The sequence below is a fragment of the Rhinatrema bivittatum genome, chromosome 2, assembly GCF_901001135.1.
Source record: "Rhinatrema bivittatum chromosome 2, aRhiBiv1.1, whole genome shotgun sequence".
NCBI lineage: Eukaryota > Metazoa > Chordata > Amphibia > Gymnophiona > Rhinatrematidae > Rhinatrema > Rhinatrema bivittatum.
Window position 1 is genome coordinate 459,212,286 of NC_042616.1, and position 24,279 is coordinate 459,236,564.

At 45.4% G+C, this 24,279-nt stretch overlaps 1 protein-coding gene across 2 annotated transcripts in view; it reads right to left on the reverse strand.

The window, feature by feature from the left end:
* The window catches only part of ST13 (ST13 Hsp70 interacting protein), a 219,197-nt gene that overhangs the window by 141,825 nt on the left and 53,093 nt on the right, over nucleotides 1–24,279 (reverse strand). For both annotated transcript variants that reach the window (XM_029590454.1, XM_029590453.1), the window contains exon 3: nucleotides 6,838–6,913. In XM_029590454.1, the coding sequence (XP_029446314.1) occupies nucleotides 6,838–6,913 (76 nt within the window). The remainder of the gene's footprint in view (nucleotides 1–6,837; nucleotides 6,914–24,279) is intronic.

The window sequence follows — 24,279 nt, forward strand, 5'->3', positions numbered from 1 at the left end:
GGTTTCCGTGTTTGGCGGCAGCCATGGGTGGGATGCAGAGTCCATTTGTCTACACTAAGGAAAACAAAATTATCGGGTAAGTAATTTCTCCATTTCCTAGCATGTAGCAGATGGACTCAGGAACAATGGGATGTACAAAAGCTACTCCCGAACCAGGTGGGAGGCTGCCTGTGGCCCACTTAGTACTGCCCTTGCGAATGCTGTGTCCTCCAGAACCTGAACATCCAGGCGGTAGAATCTAGAGAAGGTGTGAATAGAGGACCATGTTGCCGCCCAACAGATCTCGGCGGGTGACAGCATCTTTGTTTCCACCCAGGACACTGCCTGGGCTCTAGTGGAATGGGCTTGACTTGTAGAGGTGGAGGCTTTCCTGCCTCTACGTAGGCCACCTTGATTACTTCTCTGACCCAGCGAGCTATGGTTGCCTGCGAGGCCGCTTCCCCTTGTTTCTTCCCGCAGTGAAGGACGAATATATGGTCCGTCTTTCGTACGGATTCAGACCTTTCCAGGTATCGGACTAGGAGTCTGCCTACGTTAAGCTGGTGAGATTCTTCAGAGTCCTTATGCTCGTCCGGAGATGGCAGCGAGAAGCCACCTTTGGGAGGAAGGATGGGACCGTGTGTAGCTGTATGGATCCCGGTGTGAACCTGAGGAATGGCTCTCGGCAGGATAGTGCTTGAAGTTCGGAGATTCGACGGGCTGAACCTATTGCCACTAGGAATGCAGTCTTCAAGGTTAGGAGCCATAGGGACAGACCGCAGATAGGTCTGAAGGAGGTTCCTGCTAGGAAGTCTAGTACTAGATTGAGGTTCCATAGGGGTACCAGCCACTTTAGGTGTGGTCGGATCTGCTTGACCCATCTCAGGAAGCGGGAGACATCCAGATGAGAAGCTAGGCTGTTGCAGTCTACTTTGGCTTTGAAGCAGACCAAAGCGGCCACATGAACCTTGATGGAGTTGAGGAACAACCCCTTCTGTAAGCAGTCCTTCAGAAATGCCAAAATTGTGGGAATTTTTGACTGTCCGCGGAAGGATGTCGCGGTCTTCACACCAGGCTTCGAATATTCTCCATATTTGCATGTAGGTTAGAGATGTGGAAAACTTGCATGCTCAGAGCAAGGTGTCAATCACCGCCCCTGAGTATCCACTCTTCTTCAGGCGTGTCCTCTCAATGGCCAGACCATAAGAGAATAGAATTGGGTCTTTGTGGAGGATTGGGCCTTGCTGGAGCAGATCCCTGTGTGGAGGTAGATGGCTCCCCGTCAAAGTCTTCGCATGTCTGTGTACCACGGCCTTCTTGACCAGTCCGGGGCCACTAGAAGTACTAGCCCCTGTGGTGTTCTCTCTTGTGGATAATCCTGCCCAGTAGTGGCCACAGGAGGGGGGGGGGGGGGGAGGCATATAGCAGGTCTTCCTGTGGCCAGGTCTGGATGAGGGCATCGATCCCTTGGGATTGTGGTCCTTGTCTGCCACTGAAGAAGTTGGGAACTTGAGCATTGGACCGGGTTGCAGGAGATCCATGGCTGGTGTTCCCCAGCGGTTTACTATCAATTGGAAGGCTGTGGTCGACAGCCTCCATTCCCCTGGGTCTAGACTTTCTCTGCTGAGGTTATCTGCAGTGACATTGTCTTTTCCTGCGATGAGGGCGGCTGAGATCCCTTGTAGGTTTGCTTCCGCCCACGCATTAGGGGATCTATTTCCAGGGACACCTGGTTGGCTTCTGGTTCCTCCATGGCGGTTGATGTAGGCAATTGTGGCGTTGTCAGACACGACTGACCGATTTGCCCCGGAGTCTGTGACTGAACCGTAGGCAGGCTAGTCTGACTGAACGGGCTTCCAGTCGGTTGATGTTCCATCCAGACTCTTCCTTGTCCCATTGCCCCTGGCTCGTCAGCTCCTGGCAATGGGCTCCCCACCCTCATAGGCTCACATCAGTGGTGGGGATAGCCTTACTCCCCAGCTCAGATGGTCTTGTAGCCACCATTGGAGCTGGGTCCGTACTTCCTCCGGGATATCCCAGGACTACATCGTGACAGTAGGGAGGGCTGTAGCGATCACATGTGAGCTCTGGCCCCTGGGATCACTTCCAGGGTAGATGCCATAAGGCTGAGGACTTTGAGGTAGTCCCATACTTTGGGGCAAAAACTACTTAACAGGTTTTGCAATTGGTTCAGTTTTCTTCTCCTTGTATGAGTCAGAATGACCTTGTCTTGTCTGATTTCGAACTGACTCCCAGATATTCTAGAGATTGGGAGGGCTGCAGACAGCTCTTGTTTGTGTTGACAACCCACCCGAGGTTCTCCAGTAGAGTCTTGACTGGTGGTTGCCTGATGACTTTCCTCTGGAGATTTTGCCCTGACCAGCCAATCGCCAGATATGGGTGTACAAAGATTCCCTCTTTCCTCAGTGTCGCCGCCACTACAACCATGATTTTGGTGAACGTCCGAGGGGCTGTGGTTAGCCCGAAGGGTGGCGCCTGGAACTGGTAGTGGTGGTCCAGGATCGTGAAGTGTAGGAAGTGCTGATGCTTGTGATGGACCGGGCTGTGCAAGTAGGCTTCTGACAGGTCCAGGGATGTAAGAAATTCTCCCGGCTGTATCACCCTTATGACCGAGCACAAGTTTTCCATGCAGACATATGGTACCCTCAGGTAGCGGTTGACAGACTTTAGGTCTAGGATGGGCCGGAACGTTCCCTCTTTCTTGGGGACGATAAAATAGATGGAATAGTGTGTGGGCACCGGTGTTATGGCCTTCAAGGAAAGCAATTTGGTCAGTGTGGTTTCCACTGCCATCCTCTTGGAGGGGGCATGGCAAGGAGATTTCATAAGTTTGTCCGGAGGGATATTGTGGAAGTCCAGATAGTATCCCTCTCGATTGATGGTTAGGACCCACTTGTCCGATGTTATCTCGACCCATCTTTGGTAGAATAGGGCCAGCCTGCCCCCTATGGATTCTTCCTGTGGATGGGTCGGCTGATACTCATTGTGGGGTGCGGCTGGGGCCTGGGCCAGAGCCGGCTCCCCTCTTGTGTTTGTTTCTAAAGGACTGGCCCCTGCCTGCGGGGCGAGGTGCTGGATATGTACTTTTGTAGGGACTAAAACGCTGTGATCCTTTGCCCTTAGATATTCGGGGAGAGGGGTGTTTGCTTCTTCTGATCTTGTCCTCCGGTAGCAGAGGTACTAGGGATTCGCCCCATTTGTTGGCTAACTTCTCCAGTTCGCTTCCGAACAGAAGGGCTGCTTTAAAGGGCACTCTCATGAGTTTAGTCTTGGAAGTTGCATCAGCTGACCAGCTTCGGAGCCAGAGTTGCCTTCTGGCTGCCACTATGGATGAGATGCCCCTGGCTGAGGTGTGCAGGAAGGATATTGCTGGTTCTAATGCTTCAACGGGCGTGGCGGCATTCCTGGTCATGGATAAGCAGGCAGCAATCTGCAGTGACATAGCTGATACGAATGACTGTTTAAGGATGGATTCCTGACGTCTGTCCTGGGCATCCTTGAGTGCCGCTCCTCCCTCAACTGGAATGGTAGTGAGTTTTGTGACTGTGCAAACCATGGCGTCCACTTTGGGGAACATCAGGAGATCTTTGGCTGCGGGTTCCAGTAGGTATAAGGCTTCTAGGGCCTGCCCTCCTTTGAAACTGGCCTCCGGAGAGTCCCACCAGGTCGATCAACTATTGTACAGCTTGCAGCAATGGGAAGTGGCGGGAGGCCTGACAGAGCCCTACTAGGAGAGGGTTTGTCTTCGGTTACGCTGTTGCACTTGTGCCTGGGATGGCGAGCTCTTTCAAGCTGAGAGACACTAGGTCTGGTAGCTCGTCTTTGGAGAAAAAGTGCATCATGGTTCGGTAAGGTTCCATTCCTGGAGGGATTTCTCCTTCCTCCAGAGTCTTGATCTCCCTCAGAGGTGTCAGTGTCCCCTATGGTGAGGCTTTTGGCCAGGGGAGGCACGTCTTTGGGAGGTTAGGGTCCTCTGGTGGAGGCTGTGGCATCGGTGGCGCCGGTTGCATGTGGACAAAGCTGTGTAGACCTTTAAAGAATTCTACCCAGGAAAAAGATCCTGGGTCCAAGTTGAAAACCGCTGCGTCCCCAGGAGGCCCCGTTTGAGGGAGGGTCGTGCTGGGGATAGAGAGATATGGATCCAGATTCCTATACTGGCTGGGGAGGGCTTTGACCTGGTTCTCCCAGAGCCTCCTCACACTGTAGACATAGGGCCGTGGCCTCTTCGTGCTGTGCAGCTCTTATGTGCCAGGCTGGGTAGAGGGCTTGTGCCTTGACTTTCTTGGCCAGTGGTGCCATGGTTTGTGCACGTAGGGTCGTTGAAACCCTGGTCTGTGCATTTAATGCACGCGCCGGGAGGCTTAGCTATGCACGCCAGGTGCGCGTGTAGGCCGGGATGCGCGCTCACTGAGATACACGCGCCGCTGTGTGCACAGCCTTAACTTGTGCGCCCGGCACCTATGTGCACGGTTCAGTTAGGCGGACAGGGCAGCAATCAAGGGGACATGGCATAGGCAACCATGTGAGCAAGATGATGACCACCCCGGAGGGTCTCCACATGGGAGAACCCACATATCAGATCAGGGTCTAGCCCGGACAGAGCTGATCAACCCGACAGTACAGACGCCAGCTGGCGATCTGTGCGGCTATCTGAGCCTCAGAGACCGGAGACTTTTAGAAAGTTTTCTACCTTACCTCGTCTCGATGTTTCCCGGTCTCGTTCCGGGCGGTCTCCGGCTGAGAGGGGGAGAGGGAAAAGTACCTACACCACCGCGCTCTGTCTTGCACCCGCTGCCTCTCAGCTGCTCCCGTTGCCAGGGGCTAAGTCCACACCGGGAACTGGCTGCCGGACCAAGGCCTACCTCTGAGGGATCTCTGAAATCACCTCAGGAATTCTCAACTGGGGGAGGGACCCTTGGGTATCACCGCAAGAGAGTGGGGCTCATCTGTAGAGGTAAGATTTCTTCTTTGTTTGGAATTTTCTTTGGTTTGAATACTGTGCAAGTGTGTATAGAGTCTCTAACTGCTATGGAAAGCAGAGCTTCCTGCAGGGGTATATATACTAGTGCTGACATCAGATTGAAATCTGACACCGTCTGCAACTGCTATCAGGAGCACACTATACCCATTGGTCCTGAGTCCATCTGCTACACGCTAGGAAAGTTTTCCACAATGCTAAAAAACAGCCAAAGTGAGCTCAATCACACTGCAAGGCTTACAGTTCTGCAGAAAAGAGATTGAAGAGGGACACCACGTGCACACATAGTATGGGGCATGCACAGTGTGCTAGTCAAAGTTCTAGAAACTTTGACATGTTTTCCGCATCAGGGCTCCATCTGATGTCACCCATGTGTGAGGAGTACCATCCTGCTGTCCTCAGAGAACAGGTCCTAATACCATAAGTTCCAATGACACTAACTTTTATGCAAGGTTTCTGGTTGTCAGCATAGCTGAGCATGTATATATAATATACATACTATGTTTTGTTTTTTTACTTCTAAAGGCTACTTGAGTATGTTTTTGATGTAAAATTTATTATAAATTCTTAATTTGAAATTGTGTGGAGAGAGCAATGATAGGGGAAAAGCTGCACATGTTGCAAGATTCACTTAGGGTTGGTTAGTAAAAGAATACAAATTAAGTGTTAAAAACAAAAACACACAGCCACCAAACAGAATGAGGAGGAGCCAGCCCAGTAATTGTTTGCTCAGGACTGCAGAAAAAGTTAGCACTGGCCCTGCATGGTGGTGCCCTGTGGTGACAAGGTAGCGGGGTTGCCATTCCTCCCAAGTGAAGAGATCCCACACGGTGATGCTGTGTGGTGATACGCTGCGGATAATATGGGGGGAGGGGGGGCCCTGCTGAATGCTTTGTGCAAGCAAGTTGCGAAGATAAGATTTTTAATAAATAAATAAAAAATTGGCCCCCGGGTGCAGCTTGCATGACATTAGCATGCTACCCAACACAGCTGGTAAAGTTAAATGCTGGGGGGGGGGGTTTTTAGGGGGGGGGGAAGAGATCTTGGAAGAGAGGAGGGTTATAAAAAGATTTGGGAAGAAGGGACTGGACACAAAGCGATTCTATTTTAATTATTATTGGCCTTGAGGCAATTTTTTTGAACTGAGAATTTGGGTTTTGCTGTGACGACTTATACAATGAAGACTTATTTTGAATTGCTTGAGGTATTTCAGAAGTTATTCTTTTGTGATGGGTTGTGGAGTGTTTTAGTGAATCGAGGCAAACACCTACTTTGATTTGCATTTTTTAGACAGCAGAGTGTGGAAAATATGCATGGGTGTGCAGATTTTTGAAAGGCACTGTATGGTCACAATTTTCTCTTGCATCTGTTCATCACATAAAGGAAACACGCCATTAAAAGCAAAATATAATAGAGCAGGAGGAGTGTAATAAATGTTCTTAAGAATTTGTTAATTCATGAAGGCATAAGTACTCAAAAGGTCTGTTTAAGTTCTGAGGCAAAGGATAGTAAATCTCCGTTTATTAAACAAAAAAAAACAAAAACAAAAAAGTTTGTAACTGTCCTGGCTTCTATCCACCAAAATGAACCCCATTTAACTGGAAAAATACATACTCCCCCCCCCCCCACTAATTTTCTCCTGTTCTTGCCATAATAAACCCTGAAATCCCCCCCCCCCAAAAAAAAAAAAAAAACACAACCAAAAACTCTGAAAACAAAGATCCCTAGGGATTTAGCAGGAAAAGGAGGTGAAGCTGAACCTATTTCCAGGTGCTTTTTCTTTCTGCAATGCCAAAGAGCTCTGAAACTTGGCAAAAACGAATAAGGCAAGGTGAACACCTTGCCCTTCTCTGGCTTACCCAAATCGCTCTCTTCACTTTCTGGCTCCACTGGTTTAGCAGGTTCTTCTGCTGCCTCCTCTTTCACAGTCTCCTCCTACCAATGAGATCAAAAATCTGTCAGCATCACAAGGCCCAATTGAAGCCATATAGTCAGTTTCTGTGGCAGGTCTGTAATTTAAGATCTTACACCTGAGACAAAATCCAAGAAGTGATCCCATTCAATATTGTCGTGACTGGGAATATAATACTAACACACCATAAGGCAGTATGTGTGCTTCTCTAGCCTTGGCTCCCAAGGCTAGAGACATTTCTACAAACCCGATTTCGCTGTGTCATTATGGGGTATTGTGTGTAGATTAAGGAGGGAAAAAATGCATATTATCCATTTTAGAATAAGGTTCTAACATAACAAAATGTGAAAACATGGGTCTGAATGCATTACAAGTCTTGACATAACCCATCAGATCCAGGACCACCTGGGCATCAGAAAGGAGATACAAACTGCTAGCCAGCTGATTAGAACCCATTTGGCAATCTCCAATTTGTTGGTGTCAAATGAAAAAAAAAGCTAGGTGGACTTTGTTTCAGTCCGATCCAGGTATTTTATTTATTTATTTATTTAAAGGCTTTTATATACCGGAGTTCATGCACTTGTGCATACCACTTCGGTTTACACAGAACAAGGTAGACACTTGTGCATACCACTTCGGTTTACACAGAACAAGGTTTACACAGAACACAGTTTACACAGAACAAGGTAGACAGCCAAAGCTCTTTTGCAATCTAAACTATGTAATGTTTGTTCACCTTGGTGGACATGTAGGCTGAGAAAGAATATTGGAAGGATGAATGACTAGTTAAGATGGAATTCTGACACCACTTTAGGATGAGTGGGCAGAACCATCCTACCATGAAAATATTTGGTTTAAGATTGATAAGTTACTAGAGCCTAGAGCTCACCAACCTATGCACCGAAGTCACCACCGCCAAAAATATGACCTTCCAGGTTAGGTATTTTGATTCACAGGAGCACGGTGGCTTAAAAGGAGGAGTTTTCATCAACTGGGTTAACAACACATTGAAGTCGCAATATACACAAAGAGGTCTGATGGAAGGCTTCAAATGAAGCAGGCCCCGCATGAAAGACAACCAGAGCTGGGTCGGGTGACAGGTGCCAACTGCATAGAAATGTACTCTTTACTCTTGAAATCCAACTCAGAAAAGTGTAGAAGATAATCTAGTAATTTATGCATGGAACAGGAGAAAGGGTCTAAGGCCTTTTGCTCATACCACAAGGCAAACCTCCTCCATTTCAGTTCATAGGACTTCCTCAGATTCTTTTCTTGAAGCTAACAGAACCTGAGCACATCCTCCTAGAGATCCAGGGGTTGGCAAAGTTACCCTCTCAACATCCAACCTGTGAGGGCTGGGAACTTGATATTGGGATACCACAACTTCCCTTGATTCTGAATGATGAAAGTTGGGTAATTCCCCAATCATATCCGAGCCCTGATGGACATCTCCCTCAAGAATGGGAATCAAAGCTGTCTTAGCCAAAAGGGGGCTATGAGAATCATGGCTCCAGTCTTTTTAGCTTTAATTAAAAAAAAAAAAAAAAAGAAGTATTTTTTATGCATGGAACCGGAGGACACGTGTACAGCAGGCCCGCACTCCAGTCGAGGGTGCAGGTGCCAGATGCTAGTTTGCCTTGTGTCCCTTTCCTTGAACCAAAGAGTGGGACCTTCCTGTTCTGGGGAAACACAAAACAGATCTACTACAGGTGTTCTCCACTCGCCAAATATCTGAAATGCTACCCCTCAACCCCCTGGGTCCAGGGATCATTCATGGGGTTCCATGATCTGACTCAAGCGATCTGCAGGGACATTCTCTTCATCTGCCAGTCATGTGACTGAGGACTATCCCCTGAGAGATGGCCAACGACACAGGAGATATGAACCCATGCTTCCCTACATGATGTAAAACATCACTGTGTGACTATCTTTTTAAACCAGGACTATTATGTTGCCAAGCAATATTAGAAAGCCTTCAGAGTGTACCGAATCACCCTTAGCTCTAGGAAGTTTATTTGATTAAGCTTTTCCTTAGCAGACCATAGGACTTGGGTGCAGAGCCCTCCAACATGGGCTGGCAGCAGTAGCATTGGATGCCCTTGGATTTTGGGTGCTTGCCAAGTACTTGTGTGGCCTGGATTAGCCACTGTTGGAAACGGGGTGCTGGGCTTGATGGACCCTTGGTCTGACCCAATATGGCAATTTCTTTATTCCATCTCTGAAGATAATTCTCTCCAGGGCATGTCACATCTTCAAATCTGTTGGCAGGATGGTGGTCTGAGGCCCACAGTCAGCTGAGTCTACAGAAACCAATCCCCACTGTAGAAAAACTCTTGCTGCTGTCTCAAAAACAAAAGGTCAAGCGAACCATGTATTTTTCACATTCCATCCCTTTCTCTACCAGTAAATGGAAATTGTCACACCGTTTGAGAAAACTGCTTGGCACCTCCTACAACATCAGCAGGCCCCACATATTGGCCCCATAAAGATCTAGTAAGAAGATAGCTCCCTGAAACTTTTTCTTCTCCAAGAGAATTCAGGGTTCTGGAATCTTTCACCGGATGAACCAAGGAATGGGTTCTAATTCTTTTGGCTTTCTTGAGATTGGATTCAGCCATCACATATTGGTGCAGTAAATGCCTCTTTTCAAATGCAGGAGCTTTTTGGATAGGATGAATCATGTCTGCCTTTTCTGTTCATAGAAACCACAGTGGGGATTTCTCCCACATTTTCGTGTGCACCTCCTGAAGGATATCCTGTACTGGGACTGCCACGATCTGCTTAGGAGGCTCCACTAACTGCAGGATGTCCAGTATTTCGTTTCTGATCTCACCCTTTCAGTAGAGGAAATGGAATTGTCTCTAATGTCCTCTGCACAAATCTAGCAAAAGAAAGGTCCTCTGGTAGGGACTTCTTTTCACTGGTGGAGAAGAGTCTCAGAAGGGAATCCTGACATTCCTCTTCTTCAGAGCACTCCCAGAATCATTCTAAGTCACAAACCAACAGATAATCCATAGACACGGCCTCAGAGAAGCAAGCAATTGTCTCTTGGGGCCTAGAATCAGAACAGCTCCTGCAAAGCCACTTCCTCCTCCTTCCCCTGATAGGCTGGAGATCACCATTGGTGCAATTGTCATCAGCGCAGATTCCCTTCCAGGAACAAGCATCCATACCGATTCTGATACAAGGCTTCTGGCCAACTGTAAGACTTTAGTAGTGGCTGGATACTGGCCTGTATCAACACCAATGCTCTGCATCATCTTGTCCAGGGCCGGCCTGACTGATCTTCATACCTAAAAGAACATAAAATATTCCATACTGAGTCAGACCAAGGGTCCATATCAAGCCTAGTATCCTGTTTCCAACAGTGGCCAATCCAAGTCACAAGTACCTATACATTGGATACATCACAAGCTACTATTGCTTATTAATTACCATAATAGTTTATGGATTTTTCCTCTAGGATTTTATCCAAACCTTTTTTAAACCCAGTTACACTAACTGCTGTAACCTCATCCTCTGGCAATGAATTCCAGAGCTTAACTGTGCGCCGACTGAAAGCTTTCGATTTGTTTTAAATAAGCTACATGCTAACTTCATGGAGAGCCCCTGGTCCTTCTCTTATCTAAGAGAATAAATAACCAATTTACATTAACTTCAAGTCCCTTCATGATTTTGTAGAGTTCTATCATATTCCCCCTCAGTCTTATCCAAATTGAACAGCCCTAACTTCTTTAGCCTTTCCTCATAGGGCAGCCATTCCATGACCCTTATTTTGGTCACCCTTCTCTGCACTTTTCTCCAGTGCAGCTATATCCTTTTTGAGATGCGGTGACCAGAACTGCGCACAGTATTCAAGGTGCGGTCTCACCATGGAGAGATAGAGAAATGACATCCTCTGTTTTATTTGGCATCCCCTTCCTAATAATTCCTAACTTTGTTTGCTTTTTTTGATCAGCACACTGAGCCAATAATTTCAATGTATTATCCACTATGATGCCTATATCCCTTTCCTGGATTTATTTTATTTTATTTAGTGTTTTTCTATACCGGCATTCGAGATAAAAATCCCATCATGCTGGTTTTCATTAAACAGGGGGTGTACAAAGAGAAAACACTGGAAATCTATAACAAATTAACAGAGAAAGTGAAGTTACAATAAAACAAGGATGTTCCAAACTTGGGATAGGAAGGATAGTGTAAAGGAGATAACAGAAAGAGCAATTATTTACAGTGTTCTGAGAATATCTGACTATGGTTGTAGTTTCATAGAAGGGTCCGTTGGGTACTGGGAAGGCTTGTTTAAACAGCCACGTCTTAAGTCTTTTTCTGAAGGATGGAAGGCACGGTTCTTGACGAAGATCCGGTGGAATGGAATTCCATAGCGCTGGTCCTGCTGTAGAGAAAGCCCGGTCTCTAAATGTTATATGTTGAGAGGTTTTGGTGTGGGGAACACGTAGTGATTCTCTGTATGCTTCTCTAATGAGTCTGGAGGAGGTATGTTTTCTGAATGGGATTTGTAGGTTGAGTGGAGCCTGATGATGGGTGGCTTTATAGATAATGGTAATAGACTTGTAAATGATTCTGTAGTGAATTGGCAGCCAGTGTAGGTCTGAGGATGGGAGAAATGTGGTCTCTTCTCCTCGTGTTTGTCAGTATTCTTGCTGCCGCGTTTTGGACCATCTGCAGAGGTTTGATATGAGATGAGGGGAGACCTAATAAGATAGAGTTACAGTAGTCTATCTTAAAGAAGATTATGGTTTGCAGAACTGTTCTGTAATCTTGAAAGTGAAAGAGTGGTTTTATTCTTTTCAGGACATGTAGCTTATGAAAACAGTCCTTGGTTGTTTGGTTGACAAATGATTTTAGATTTAGACGATTATCTATCATAACTCCTAGGTCTCTTGTTTGTGTAATATGAAGGTTTGCTGGTGGATTTGTAATGATATTACTATTTTCCGGGGAGATGAGTTCGGTTTTCAAGGAATTTAGTATTAAGTTTAAGCTAGTAAGGAGGCCGTTGATTTCTTGAAGGCAGGTTTCCCAGAGTTCAAATGTTTTAGCGATTGATTCTTTCAGGGGGATAACAATCTGGACATCGTCGGCGTATAAGAAGTGTTTAAGGTTAAGTTTGGTTAACAGCTTGCATAGTGGAAGAAGATAAATGTTAAAGAGCGTGGGGGATAAGGAAGAGCCTTGGGGCACTCCTAGGGAGGAATGTTGACGTTGTGATTTATTGTGAATTTTAACCTTGTAGCCTCTGTTGTCAAGAAAAGTTTTGAACCAGGCCAGGGCAGTTCCTGTTATTCCGATGTTTGTCAACTGGTTTAGGAGGATGGTGTGGTTAACCATGTCAAAAGCAGCCGAGAGGTCCAGGAGAATGAGTAGGAAGGAGTGACCTTTGTCGAGGCCCTTGATGATGTGGTCTGTCAGGGATATGAGCAGGGATTCTGTGCTTAAAGCTTTTCGGAATCCATATTGAGTAGGGAACAGAATCTTGTGGTCTTCAATGTAATCAGATAGTTGTGTATTGACTAATTTTTCCATGACCTTACTAAAAAAGGAAGGTTGGAGATATTGGATGTTAACTCCTAAGATAGAACCTAATATTGTGTAACCGCAAGGATTATTTTTCCCTATATGCATCACTTTGCACTTGTCCACGTTAAATTTCATCTGCCATTTGGAAGCTCAATCTTCCAGTCTCGCAAGGTCCTCCTGCAATTCATCACAATCTGCTTGAGACTTGACACTAAATTATGCAGAGTAGTTATTTGCAAATTTGATCTCACTTGTCATACCCCTTTCTAGATCATTAATAAATATATTAAAGGCACTGGTCAAGTATAGACCCCTGAGGCACTCCACTGTTTACCTTTTTCCAGTGAGGAAACTGATCATTTAATCCTACTCTGTTTACTGTCTTAACAAACTTGCAATCCACAAAAGGACATCGCCTCCTATCCCATGATTTTTTTTAGTTTTCTTAGAAGCCTCTCATGCAGGACTATGTTGAACGCCTTCTGAAAATCCAAATACACCACATCCCTTCAAAAAAAATGTAGATTTGTGAGGCAAATCCATATTGGCTGTATCCCATCAAACCATGTCTATCTAAATGTTTTGTGATTTTGTTCTTTATAACAGTTTCCACGATTTTTCCAGGCACTGAAATCAGGCTCAGCAGTTTAGTTTCCTGGATCCAATTTTAAAAATAGGGGCTACATTGGCCATCTTCCAATCTTCAGGTACATCAGATGATTTTAGTGATAGGTTACAAATAAGTCTGAAATTTCATTTTCGTTCTTTCAGAACCCTGGAGTTTATACCATCTGGTCCAGGTGATTTACTACTCTTCAGTTTGTTAATCAGGCCTACCACATCTTCCAGGGTCACCATGATTTGGTTCAGTTGATCTGAATCACCACCCATGAAAAACCTTCTCCGGAATGGTATCTCAGGTCTTCCCCAAAGATTGCTAATGCCAATACCCCAATACCAACTGGGATGCAAGAGGGATAGCCACATTTTCCTGGGAAGTCAAAAGTATATCGATGGAAGATTCCTGGAAACAGACTCCAGAGGTCCAGGTCTGCCTCAATCAAGAGCGCTCTTCTCTATGGGTCGCCTTGGGGAGCTGCATGGCTACAGCCAGAATGTCCCCACTTCCGGCATTGTGCACAAACTAAAACAGATGCCAATGCTTCTTCACCTTTGTTCAATGCTTAGCATAGGAATGCCTCAATACTGGAACTAAAGAGACAAAACCCTTCGCCTTCTTCAGGTGGGCAGAAGAATATGATGGCTGGCTCCACAATCCTTCACAATGCTCAATGGCGAGAGAGTTCAATACCCTCCTGATGCTGACGCAGCATCCTGGTCAGCTCCCAGTTCCATCAATTATAATGGGATGGTCTTATGGTAACTGAAATGCTTTCCCATAAGCTCTGAGGGGGATCAGCATCCCCATGTTATGGTTGAACACTACCACTCTAGACAGTATGCAATGCCTTCAAGCACAAGACACATCTATCATGAAGAACCACAATTTAGGATTTAGGAAACAGTTCAACTGAGACTAGTCCTATAATTAATTGTTTGAGGGTTTGATGCGGATGAACCTTAATTTCTCGTGCTAAAATCAGCTTAACAGCTGTCTTTGATACTGTGGACCATACCTTGTGCCATCAGTTGAGCAACATTGGGATTAGAAGGTAGTGTTCTCAAATGGTTCTCTTCTTTTCTATCTAATAGAATATTCCAAGTCAAACTGGGCAATCATATCTGATATTTTCCATATTGATACAGGTGTTCAAGGATCAGCACTCTTGGCAATACTATTCAATCTCCCACTGTGCAAATTAGTGACAGATTAGGAATTCTGTTCTCTGTATGCTGACAATTTTACATTTCCCAAATCAGTTGAAAATACAGTATTGACACTTTCAACTTATATGAAAGCATTACAGTCGGAACTATGGCAAGTTAAAGTAACATTAAACCCTAAGAAGACTGAAGTCATTTTATTACGTAGAAACTCTTCAGTAGCTAAACTCACTAGCTCTAGACCTGGGTAGTTTTGAAATTACTCAGTCAAATCAAGTAGGGGATTTAGGTATCCAGCTAGATGAGAACCTTATTATGAAAAAGCACATCAATAAATCAATCAATTCAGGTTACAGCAATTTGTGTATATTGCATCAGTTTAAACTTTCATTAACCTTCGAAGACTTCTGAACTGAATTGCAAACTCTAGTTCTCAAACCTAGACTACTTTAACTCCTTAGTCTTCCCGCATGTCTCTTAAAACCATTACAAGAACTACAGAACTAGGAAATGTGATCACATTACAATACCAAATCTATTTTAAAGTATTAACGTTAATATTCAAAATCATTCATTCTAGTAACACCGGTATGATAGGCGTGACATTTCAACCATATACACTGTAGCAAAAACTAAGATCTCAAAATAAAGGACTACAGATTGTCCCCCCCAATACAGAGCACATACCAGACGCATATAAAATAATGTTTTCTCCTTAGTGGGTCCAAAACTTTGGAATTCCCTACCTGAGATGTTACATCTGATATCAGATAGAAAGATTTAAATGAGAGTTAAACACATGTCTATTCAAAAAGGCGTATCACCTAACATAAGAACATAAGAAAATGCCATACTGGGTCAGACCAAGGGTCCATCAAGCCCAGCATCCTGCTTCCAACAGTGGCCAATCCAGGCCACAAGAACCTGGCAAGTACCCAAAAACTAAGTCTATTCCATGTTACCATTGCTAATGGCAGTGGCTATTCTCTCGGTGAACTTAACAGCAGGTAATGGACTTCTCCTCCAAGAACTTATCCAGTCCTTTTTTAAACACAGCTATATAACTGCACTAACCACATCCTCTGGTAACAAATTCCAGAGTTTAATTGTGCGTTGAGTAAAAAAGAACTTTCTCCGATTAGTTTTAAATGTGCCCCATGCTAACTTCATGGAGTGAATAACTTCAATAGAATGAAGAGATATACAATAAGAAGGATAAAATTCTAATTGAAGCATGAGGAACAAATTTAACAAGATTGTAGGAAGATCAATACAAGGGACTGACTAGTATGTGAAACTTGTTACTTTATCTTATTTCCTTGTACTTCATGCATTACATCCTAGTTCTTTAATATGTATTGGAACATTTCAATTGATAGACAATGCCTGTAACCCTTCATTAGTTGCTGATTTATAGCTAAGAATGTTATTTTTGTAAACTGTTGTGATCTTTACATGGAACAACGGTATATAAAATGTCTGTCACTGGTCTGCTTACCCATTACCTAACAAAAGAAATCAAAGCAAAGAAATTGAATTTGTCCACTGATCATGCAGAAAAACAGAGGCACACTAAGCAGCTGTGTAGATCCACGGAATATTCAGAGATCCCTTCGTGTTTTGCTAGAAAATTATGGAAACATGTCAAAGACGACATCACTGTCAGACGACATCAAGTGTGTGACTATAGTGATCTGCTAACTTAAGAGAAAATGAACTTTCTATTGAGGAAAACCTAAAAATTCTGGTTGATGCCCAAATTTTCTAAATCTTTTGCAACTCCAATTCCAATAATAATAAAAAAAAAAAAAAACCACGCTTGGGCACAAGTCAATATTTAGGAGTCTCTGCTATTTTGCTTATTTTTTTTGTCTGGCTTTTTTTAGGTGCATTTCCCAGCACTGGTTGAAGAGTGCCTATTAGGGACAGACATACACACTGTCCCTAACCACCAAACAATGAAAGCTCAAAATCAACTTAAAGCACTCATTTAGGATAGACCTACATTCTATTTGCTTCAAATGTTTGTTTAATCTTATTAAACTTGTTTTGCATTTTTATTTTGCTTTTCTGAATTTTACACTTGCGTTCAGTATACTATCCATACAAATTTTTTCTTTTTTTTGGAGAAAAGGCAAACTTCATACAGAGACACTGCTTTTTTTTTTTTAATTTCTTTATCTGAAATAGCACTGAAAAAAATAGTTTTTTTTGAAGGAACCTTTTATCATTAAGGGGACAGCCATAAGAGCCACTAGGGCCTCTAATATAGACAATTCATATTTGTGAGAATATGAAGATTGTAAAAAACTTATAGTTGAGAGCCAAAGTATATAGTACTATCTGCAGCAGCTGCATCATTGAAGTTTTACACGAAGATTGTTCACAGACTCGCACATGCACTCTCTCAAACATATGCTGACTCAATCACACACACAATGCTCACACAGACACAGGTTCGCTGATACACGCATACTCGTGCCAAGATTCACGCTCCTTAACTACTAACCTTAAAATTGCTAGGCAGTCTGGATGGACCACTTGGGTCTTTCTACCAATATTTACGTAAACTCACATTCTCTCATGCATGCACATGCTCACTGACATATGCATATGGTCATTCTCATACACATGGAGTCACATACCCGCAACACACTCATGCAGGGTGACACATGCACACTCACATAAGTGAAAAAAAAAGTTTCAACTTATTTTGGTGGTTAGAGAGGAATACAGGCAGTGGCCAAGGTCCCAGGAGAACAGGGTCTGGGTAGGCGGCCTGTTGATGCTCTGGAAAGGTTTGAGGCGATGTTCTTTTTACTGGGGGAAGGCGTAGGCTGCAAGGACCTGATGCTGTTTTTTTTAAATAGCTAATTTTTGCTGCAGAGAACAAAAAAGCCTGGCAGCAGCAGCGGGGAAAAACAGGACTGGTGAAAGGAGGTGGGCCATATGATTTCTACTACTGAAGGTGGGGCAAGAGCATGACCATGTAAGAACTGCTGCTGAAAGGGAATAACACTACATATCCTGCATTATCCTTTTCATTATTTTATTTCAATAGTTTGAGTAACTCAAATCAAATGTTGATCTCTATTTCCCTACCTCTTGTTCACAATCCAAATATTCTACAATGTTTATGTAAAATTCCAAAGAAATTATTAAAGGGAGGCAAGTGATGTTTCATAAAATTGTTTCCAGGTACCATCCAGGTTACCCTTAATGACTTTTAATCATAAACACCACAGTCCACCCTAATGTCTTTATTACTTATGAATTTTTTAAATTTTTGAATCTTTTTTTAAAAATGTTGTGAAAAGTCCATAATACACCTAAAAGTAAAACGTCCACCACCACTCTAAAATCAGACTTTTGTTTTGCTATAATGCTTCTAAGGAGCCGTACTTAACTTGCAGCTGTAATCCTGAGAATCAATGCAACTCCAGCGTGTTATACCCAACAAGGCCCAGTTTCGAATATCATCTTCTTCAGGGGACTCGCTTAGTCTCTGCTCATCTCAGTTCTGCTGTTCAATCCGCTTTCTACTTCAATTCCAAAAGTGCTCACAGCGCGCTGCCTCTATTCAAAAAAATTTTGTTTTTGGGACTGGGGAGGGCCATTTCGGTCCACTCCCCAGATCAGAAAAACTTTTACCGTTCTCTTTGTGGGCACCCCCCTCCCCCAAAAAAACCCCACCTATCCCAGCCCTTTAAATTTAACTACAACTTCCCACCCTCCTGACCCCTCCCCAAGACCTGCCAAAAGTCCCTGATGGTCCAGCGGGGGTCCGGGAGCGATCTCCTGCACTTGGTCCGTCGGCTGCCAATAAGTGCAGGAGATCGCTCCTGGACCCCCGCTGGACCACCAAGGACTATTGGCAGGTCTTTGGGGGGGGGGGGGGATTGTAGTTAGTTTTTTTAGATTTTTTTTTTTTATATTCGCTCCATAAGACGCACAGACATTTCCCCCCCACTTTTGGAGGAAAAAAAGTGCATCTTATGGAGTGAAAAATATGGTATATCCTTCGGTGTATATAGCAATTTAGCATATTTAGCAAGTCTCGGTAGTTCTGTTTAGATTGGCTAGTGGGTTACCCTATTTGTTTCCTTTTTGCCAATTGGACTGCTTTTCCTAATTCTACGAGTTGCTTACTTGCTAGCTTCCTCTGCCGAATTACAAATGCAACGATTTCACCTGGTGTTGTGAGTTGTGGTGTGTGTATTCCTTCCATTTTTCCTGAAGATAGGCCTTAAAGCCTTTGTCCTCAAAGATGTGCCAGAAAGCATCATCTAGGCTGAGTGTGTTGGGCCCCCTATCCTTGCGACTATCCATATCATAGCATGGTCAGAGCATTCTTCCAGCCCCACCTCCACTATCTGAGAAGTATGCCTGAACAGAAAACCAACATGGAGAAGGAAATCCCCAAAAGCCTCTGCTTTTCTTTAGCCTGCCTGGGCTGAACGGACTGAGTGACTTTCTGAGCATGACTTACAGAATGTGCCTGGATATCTGTAGAGGCAGGCAAGCTGGCACCAGACAGGTGATGCCTATTCATAGGGTCACAAAGAAGAAACCACAGGGGAGCTTCAGGCACTATTCTCAGGAGTCTGTAATCAACATAACTACAGACGTATTGATTGTCTTGTCCAGTAAGAGTTTAACAGGACAAAGAGAGCCATGAGAAATGGGCTACACATCCTGGGAAGCCAATCAGGGTAGTTAGCGATGATGTTATCATGCAGTTGACATTACAACTTATGTAAATGATCCTTTGGGCAGTCATGCAAATCTCTAGAACCTTCTATCCTTTTCCTGTATTTGAATGTTATCTATAAAACAAGGGTCACTTCCTGTACGCAGGGAGATGCTGGTCAGTTTGTAAGACTAAGGACACCCAGTATCTCCCGAGAACACTTATATTGATTGATAAAAAAACATTATACTTTTACTGAGTCTAAGTGTTCTTGTGTCCCTGGCCATAAGCATAGAGTAAGCTTTATATATCCCAATTTTGTTAAAACATTGTGGGGATACTAGGATATAGTCTATTCTGGACATATAGCCTGTGCCCATATCTAATGGGCCGATACACTACAGTGCGCTCCGACAGAGCACACTGTTAACCCACCATTGGACGCGCGTTTTCCCTTACCCCTCATTCAGTAATAGGCCGAAAACGCGCGTCCAACCCGCCGAACCAAATAGCGCCCTCAACATGCAAATGCATGTTGATGGTCCTATTAGGTATTCCCGCGTGATTCAGAAAACAAAATATGCAGCCAAGCCGCACATTTTACTTTCAGAAAGTAGGCGCTAATTTCTTCGAGCACTGGGAAAGTGCACAGAAAAGCAGTAAAAACTGCTTTTCTGTGCACCTTCCGACTTAATATCATGGCGATATCAAGTCTGAGGTCCCGAAGGGTAAAAAAAGTAAAAAAAAAATAAAATAAAAAATTTGAAGTCGGCCCGCGGCTGTCAGGTCGAAAACCGGACACTCAATTTTGCCGGCGTCCAGTTTCCAAGCCCATGGCTGTCAGCGGGCTCGAGAACTGACTCCAGCAAAATTGAGCATCAGCTGTCAAACCCGCTAGTGTCCCTAGCGCCTCCTTTAAATACAGAATCGCGTGCACAGGCAAGTGGCCTGTACGCGCGCCAGGAGAGCGGGCATTTGTCGCTCTCCCGCGGACTTTACTGAATCTGCCCGTGAGTAATCCCACTGCTCAGGGTGTAGGAGACGCCATGAGTCCACTAACTGCAGGTTGTGACAAAGACACGGGAGCCCCTTGCGTACGGACATTTTCGCATGGGGCCCTGGGTTTGAACAATCCAATTTGGGATTCATCACTGGATTAAACCCCGTTTGTGTAGCATGATGGTGCACTAGAGTCGAAAAGAAACTGTGCTGGTATGAGTTCGGAGCATAGACACTACATCGAGTGACTTCTGTGCCAAATAGTTTCCCTGTTACCAAAACATAGCATCCGTTGGCATCACATATTACGTGGGCACCGTCAAAAACTGTATTTTTCCCTAATCAGATTGCTACTCCCGCCTTCCTGTTCTGGGCCGGAGAGTAATACACAGTACCCACCCAGTCTCAAGAGAGTTCTTTTTTACTTTCTGCTGCTGTTAAATGTGTCTCTTGCAAAAATGCTATTTTTGCCTTATGCTGAGTGATTGCAGTATTTTTGCCCTTTTTACTGAGGATCCTAGACCAGCTATGTTCCATGAGATGCATCTTAGCCTGTCAGCCATTGGGAAGCCGTTGGGAAGGGTCACCGAGATGGAAAAAAGATCCATTTTGGGAGCCCTTGGGATACAGCCTGGGAGCCTCTGTTTGGGCCAAGGTGGTGCCCATTGAGATAAGGTTCGATAAGCAGCTCAGACAAATATGTACTCCAGCTCCCCAATGACCCCTCCCTACCCCCTCCCCATAATCCCCACCTCCCTCTAATACTACCAGTGTCCTCCATATAACTGAGGCATGAGACCACCCACGTAACCTACCGGGATCCCCCGCCGGTGTGATGCCATATTAATAGAGTACTAAGCCTTCCCGTTCAGAACCAGCATTCGTAACATAAGCAGAACAAAGGAATAGGAGTAGTGATATTGCTCCCTGCAGGCAAGAAAACAAACAATTAAGGCATAGCTATGTGAGACTTCACCTGGAATCTAGAGTTCCAGTAATAAAGCATTTGACCTCCTCCACAGATTCAAAATTGCGCCAAGCGCCATTATGTTCCAGCCAGAACCGGGCTGGGTATTACAGCATAAACTATTTTCCTGTTGAAAAGGTCAGTACAGATAGGGGAGAATTCCCTGCGTTTAGCGGACAGCGCAACGAAGTAATCTTTCATAAGCTAGGCCGGTATGGCGTCTCGCAGCCTGCAGTATTGCTGTTTTGTGGCAAAAATTAAAAAACCTCGCTATCACCACTCTTCGCCCAGAGGCATCAGCACTGGTGGCGACCCCAGAAAAGCTGGACAGGGGCCTGCAGGCTTCTGTGCCCTTGCCAGCCTCGATGGAGCTTCCTTCTCAGAGGAACCGGCAACAAGCACTGGATCAGTCGGAAGAAGCATCAGTGTCTTGCTGGACATCGATGGCCTCCCAGGAACAGACTGAATTAGTAACACACTGATGAGTGTTCCAGCAGGGAGAGCGTGGGTACCAGAACCATCCGTGCTACCAGCTGGATGCCCCACAGGGCCCGCTTGACTGTCTGCTGGACTCTGTGCTCTAACTCCTCCTCGAAAGTTGCCAATGCCATAACTGACTGTGAGGCAGGAGGAGTGGCCAGATCTTCCTCTAATCCCAAAGGAGGATCAGCAATTGACACCAGAACCGGTGGAGACCATCACGACCCCTGGCATTGATGGAGGATGGGTACTACTCGCCCCTGGGTCACTTCGGGGACATCACGCCTTGCGCTGGCACCAATGCTTCCTCCGCGCTCAACCCAGTCTTTCCCCACTGTTGATGTAGACTATGAACCCAATTTCCTTGACCTGGAACAGACAGACATGGGCCGGTCCCCGGTACCTCTATCTGCCAGCATCAACTGGACCGGACAGCCCTGCTGATGTCAAAGGCTCAGTGTCCATCGGTACCAATGCCGCCAGTGCTGATATAGATAGCTTGGACTTCCTTAACCCAAAGAGCTTCTACATCTTGTAGAGTGAGAGACGCCCCTTCGGGGTCATCTGGTTGCACAAGAGACAACCTCAGATGTCATATGATGCCTCCAGTCAGAGGGGGACACACATTGTGCGTGTCAGTAATGGTTATTGTCCTCGGGCACATAGACAGAAACCAGATGAGGCCATGTTGATATGAAGGGGGGGGCAGAGAGACAGGAGAGGACGGTGGGCGACTGATGCCAACAGGTGCCAAGGTACCGCCTCCACTGGGAGGAGGGGATGGAGGCAAAAAACTTACCTGACAGAGGCTAGAGGGGACTGGAGAGGACCCGCATCGAAGAAAAACATGAACAAAATGACTAATTGTGTAAGGTTTTCCAAGGCAATTTCCAGAAGAAACGTGAGGCTCCAGCAGTCCATCAGGAGCTGAGGAGGCCGTGTCTGCGTCTCCCATTCTCCTGGGTCCAAGCTTCTCCAGCTGAGGAAATCTGCTCTCTTTCTGGCAACGTGAGAGGCGGATATGTTTAGGAGATGCTGCTCCACCCAAAGCATGAGCTACTTGATCTCTTCAGACACCTGTTAACTCTTGGTTCCACCTTGATGTAAGCCATGGTTTTCACATTGTCCGACATCATCCTGACTGCCTAGCGAACTGCAGGCACACCAACCGAACCGCTCGTGCCTCCAACCTGGATGTTCCATTGCCCTTGCACCACCAGCTCCTGACAGTGAGTCCTCCAGTTCCAGAGGCTCACATCTGTCATGAGTACCAAGCAATCTGGAGTCATCAGGAAAATTCCCTGAGACAGTCCATGTGTAACCATCAGTCCCAACAGGGATTTCACCTCTAACAGAAGGAGCAGTCTCACTGCATAGTCCTGCGACTGCAGGCTTCATTGGGAGAGCAGGGTGTGCTTAAGAGGGTACATAAGTGCCCTTGCCCAGGGAACCCTTTCCATCAACCCAAGGACCTACAGATAAGATCACACAGTTGACCAAATAGTTCTGCAGGGATCAGACTCGCAGCATCAGGTGGATCAGATACTCCGACAAACACACTGCCCTGCCTCATAACAAATTGAACCCAGAGATACTACAGGAACTGAGATGGCTACAAACTGTCTCGGCCAGATTCACCACCCAACCTAGTTCCTGTAGCAAGGAAACCACCCTGCAGGAAACGTGAAGATTCTCTTCCATGTCTTGGCTCAAATCAACTAGTCTTCCAGATAGGGGTGAACTAAAAGGCCGTCCTTGTGAAAGGCTGCCACTACTACTACCATGACCATAGAAAAAATCCTGGGTGCTGCGGCTAATTTGAAAGGCAAGGCCTGAAACTGGTAATGACTATCCAGGATAGCAAATCAGAGGAACCGCTGATGTTCCTGCTGAATGGCAATATGCAGGTACACGATCATATCCAGGTACTCCCCTTCGAGCCGCCATTGAGAGAGTGCACCCTTTCCATCCTGAAATGCATGACTCGCAGATGTCTGTTGATGCCCTTGAGATCCAGTATGGGCCACAACGGCCCGTATTTTGCTGCGATTTGGGAACAGGGTTCACAACTTTCAGATTAAGCAGCTGTTGTAATGTCGCTTCCACTTCTACCCTGAGGGGAGTTGCAAGAAGAGACCATGAAGGCAGAGGAATGCAAAGAAATTCTAGAGCACAGCTGTTCTGAACCACTCCAAGGACCCATTGAGCTGAAGTAATCTGTGCCCACCTGTAATAAAACTGGGACAGACAACCTATCTCCTGCATCACCAGGTGAGCTCGCAAACCTTCACTGGGAAGACTGAGGTGCTCTGTCCTTTCGAGGACCTCGGGGGAATGAAAGCATAGATCTGCGGAAGGATCTCCCCTATAAGGCCGAAAAATGCCGATACTCTTAAGAGTGGCCACTCGCCCAAGACGTCCGGGAAACTGGCTTCTTATCCTCTGGCAAAGACTCGGGACCTGGGTCTCTCCCCATTTATTTACCATTTTTTTCAAATTCACTGCCAAAAGTGAGCCTTTGAGAGGCAACTTAGTCAGATTGGAATCTGAAATAGTATCTGCGGATCAGTTGCGCAGCCACAGTTGTCTGGCCACAATAACTGAAGCAGCTCCTCTGGTGGCTATGCATACCAGATTCACAGCCCGCATCAGCCAAGGAAGATACCCCCAGTTTTACCATATGCCCTATAATCGGACCCAACACCATCAGACTCTTGACAAAGCCACAAGGTAGCCCGTGCTACAAAGGCACAACAAGAAGCAATTTGCAAGTTCATGGTCACTCTCTCTAAGGCTTGCTTCAGGATAGCCTCAATCCTCAACATCCTTTAGAGCCATAGCTCCCACTACCGGGATAGTGGTATGTTTTGTGACAGAACAAACCAAGGTATCCATCTTAGGGAAATGTAACTGCTCTCTGGCCTGTG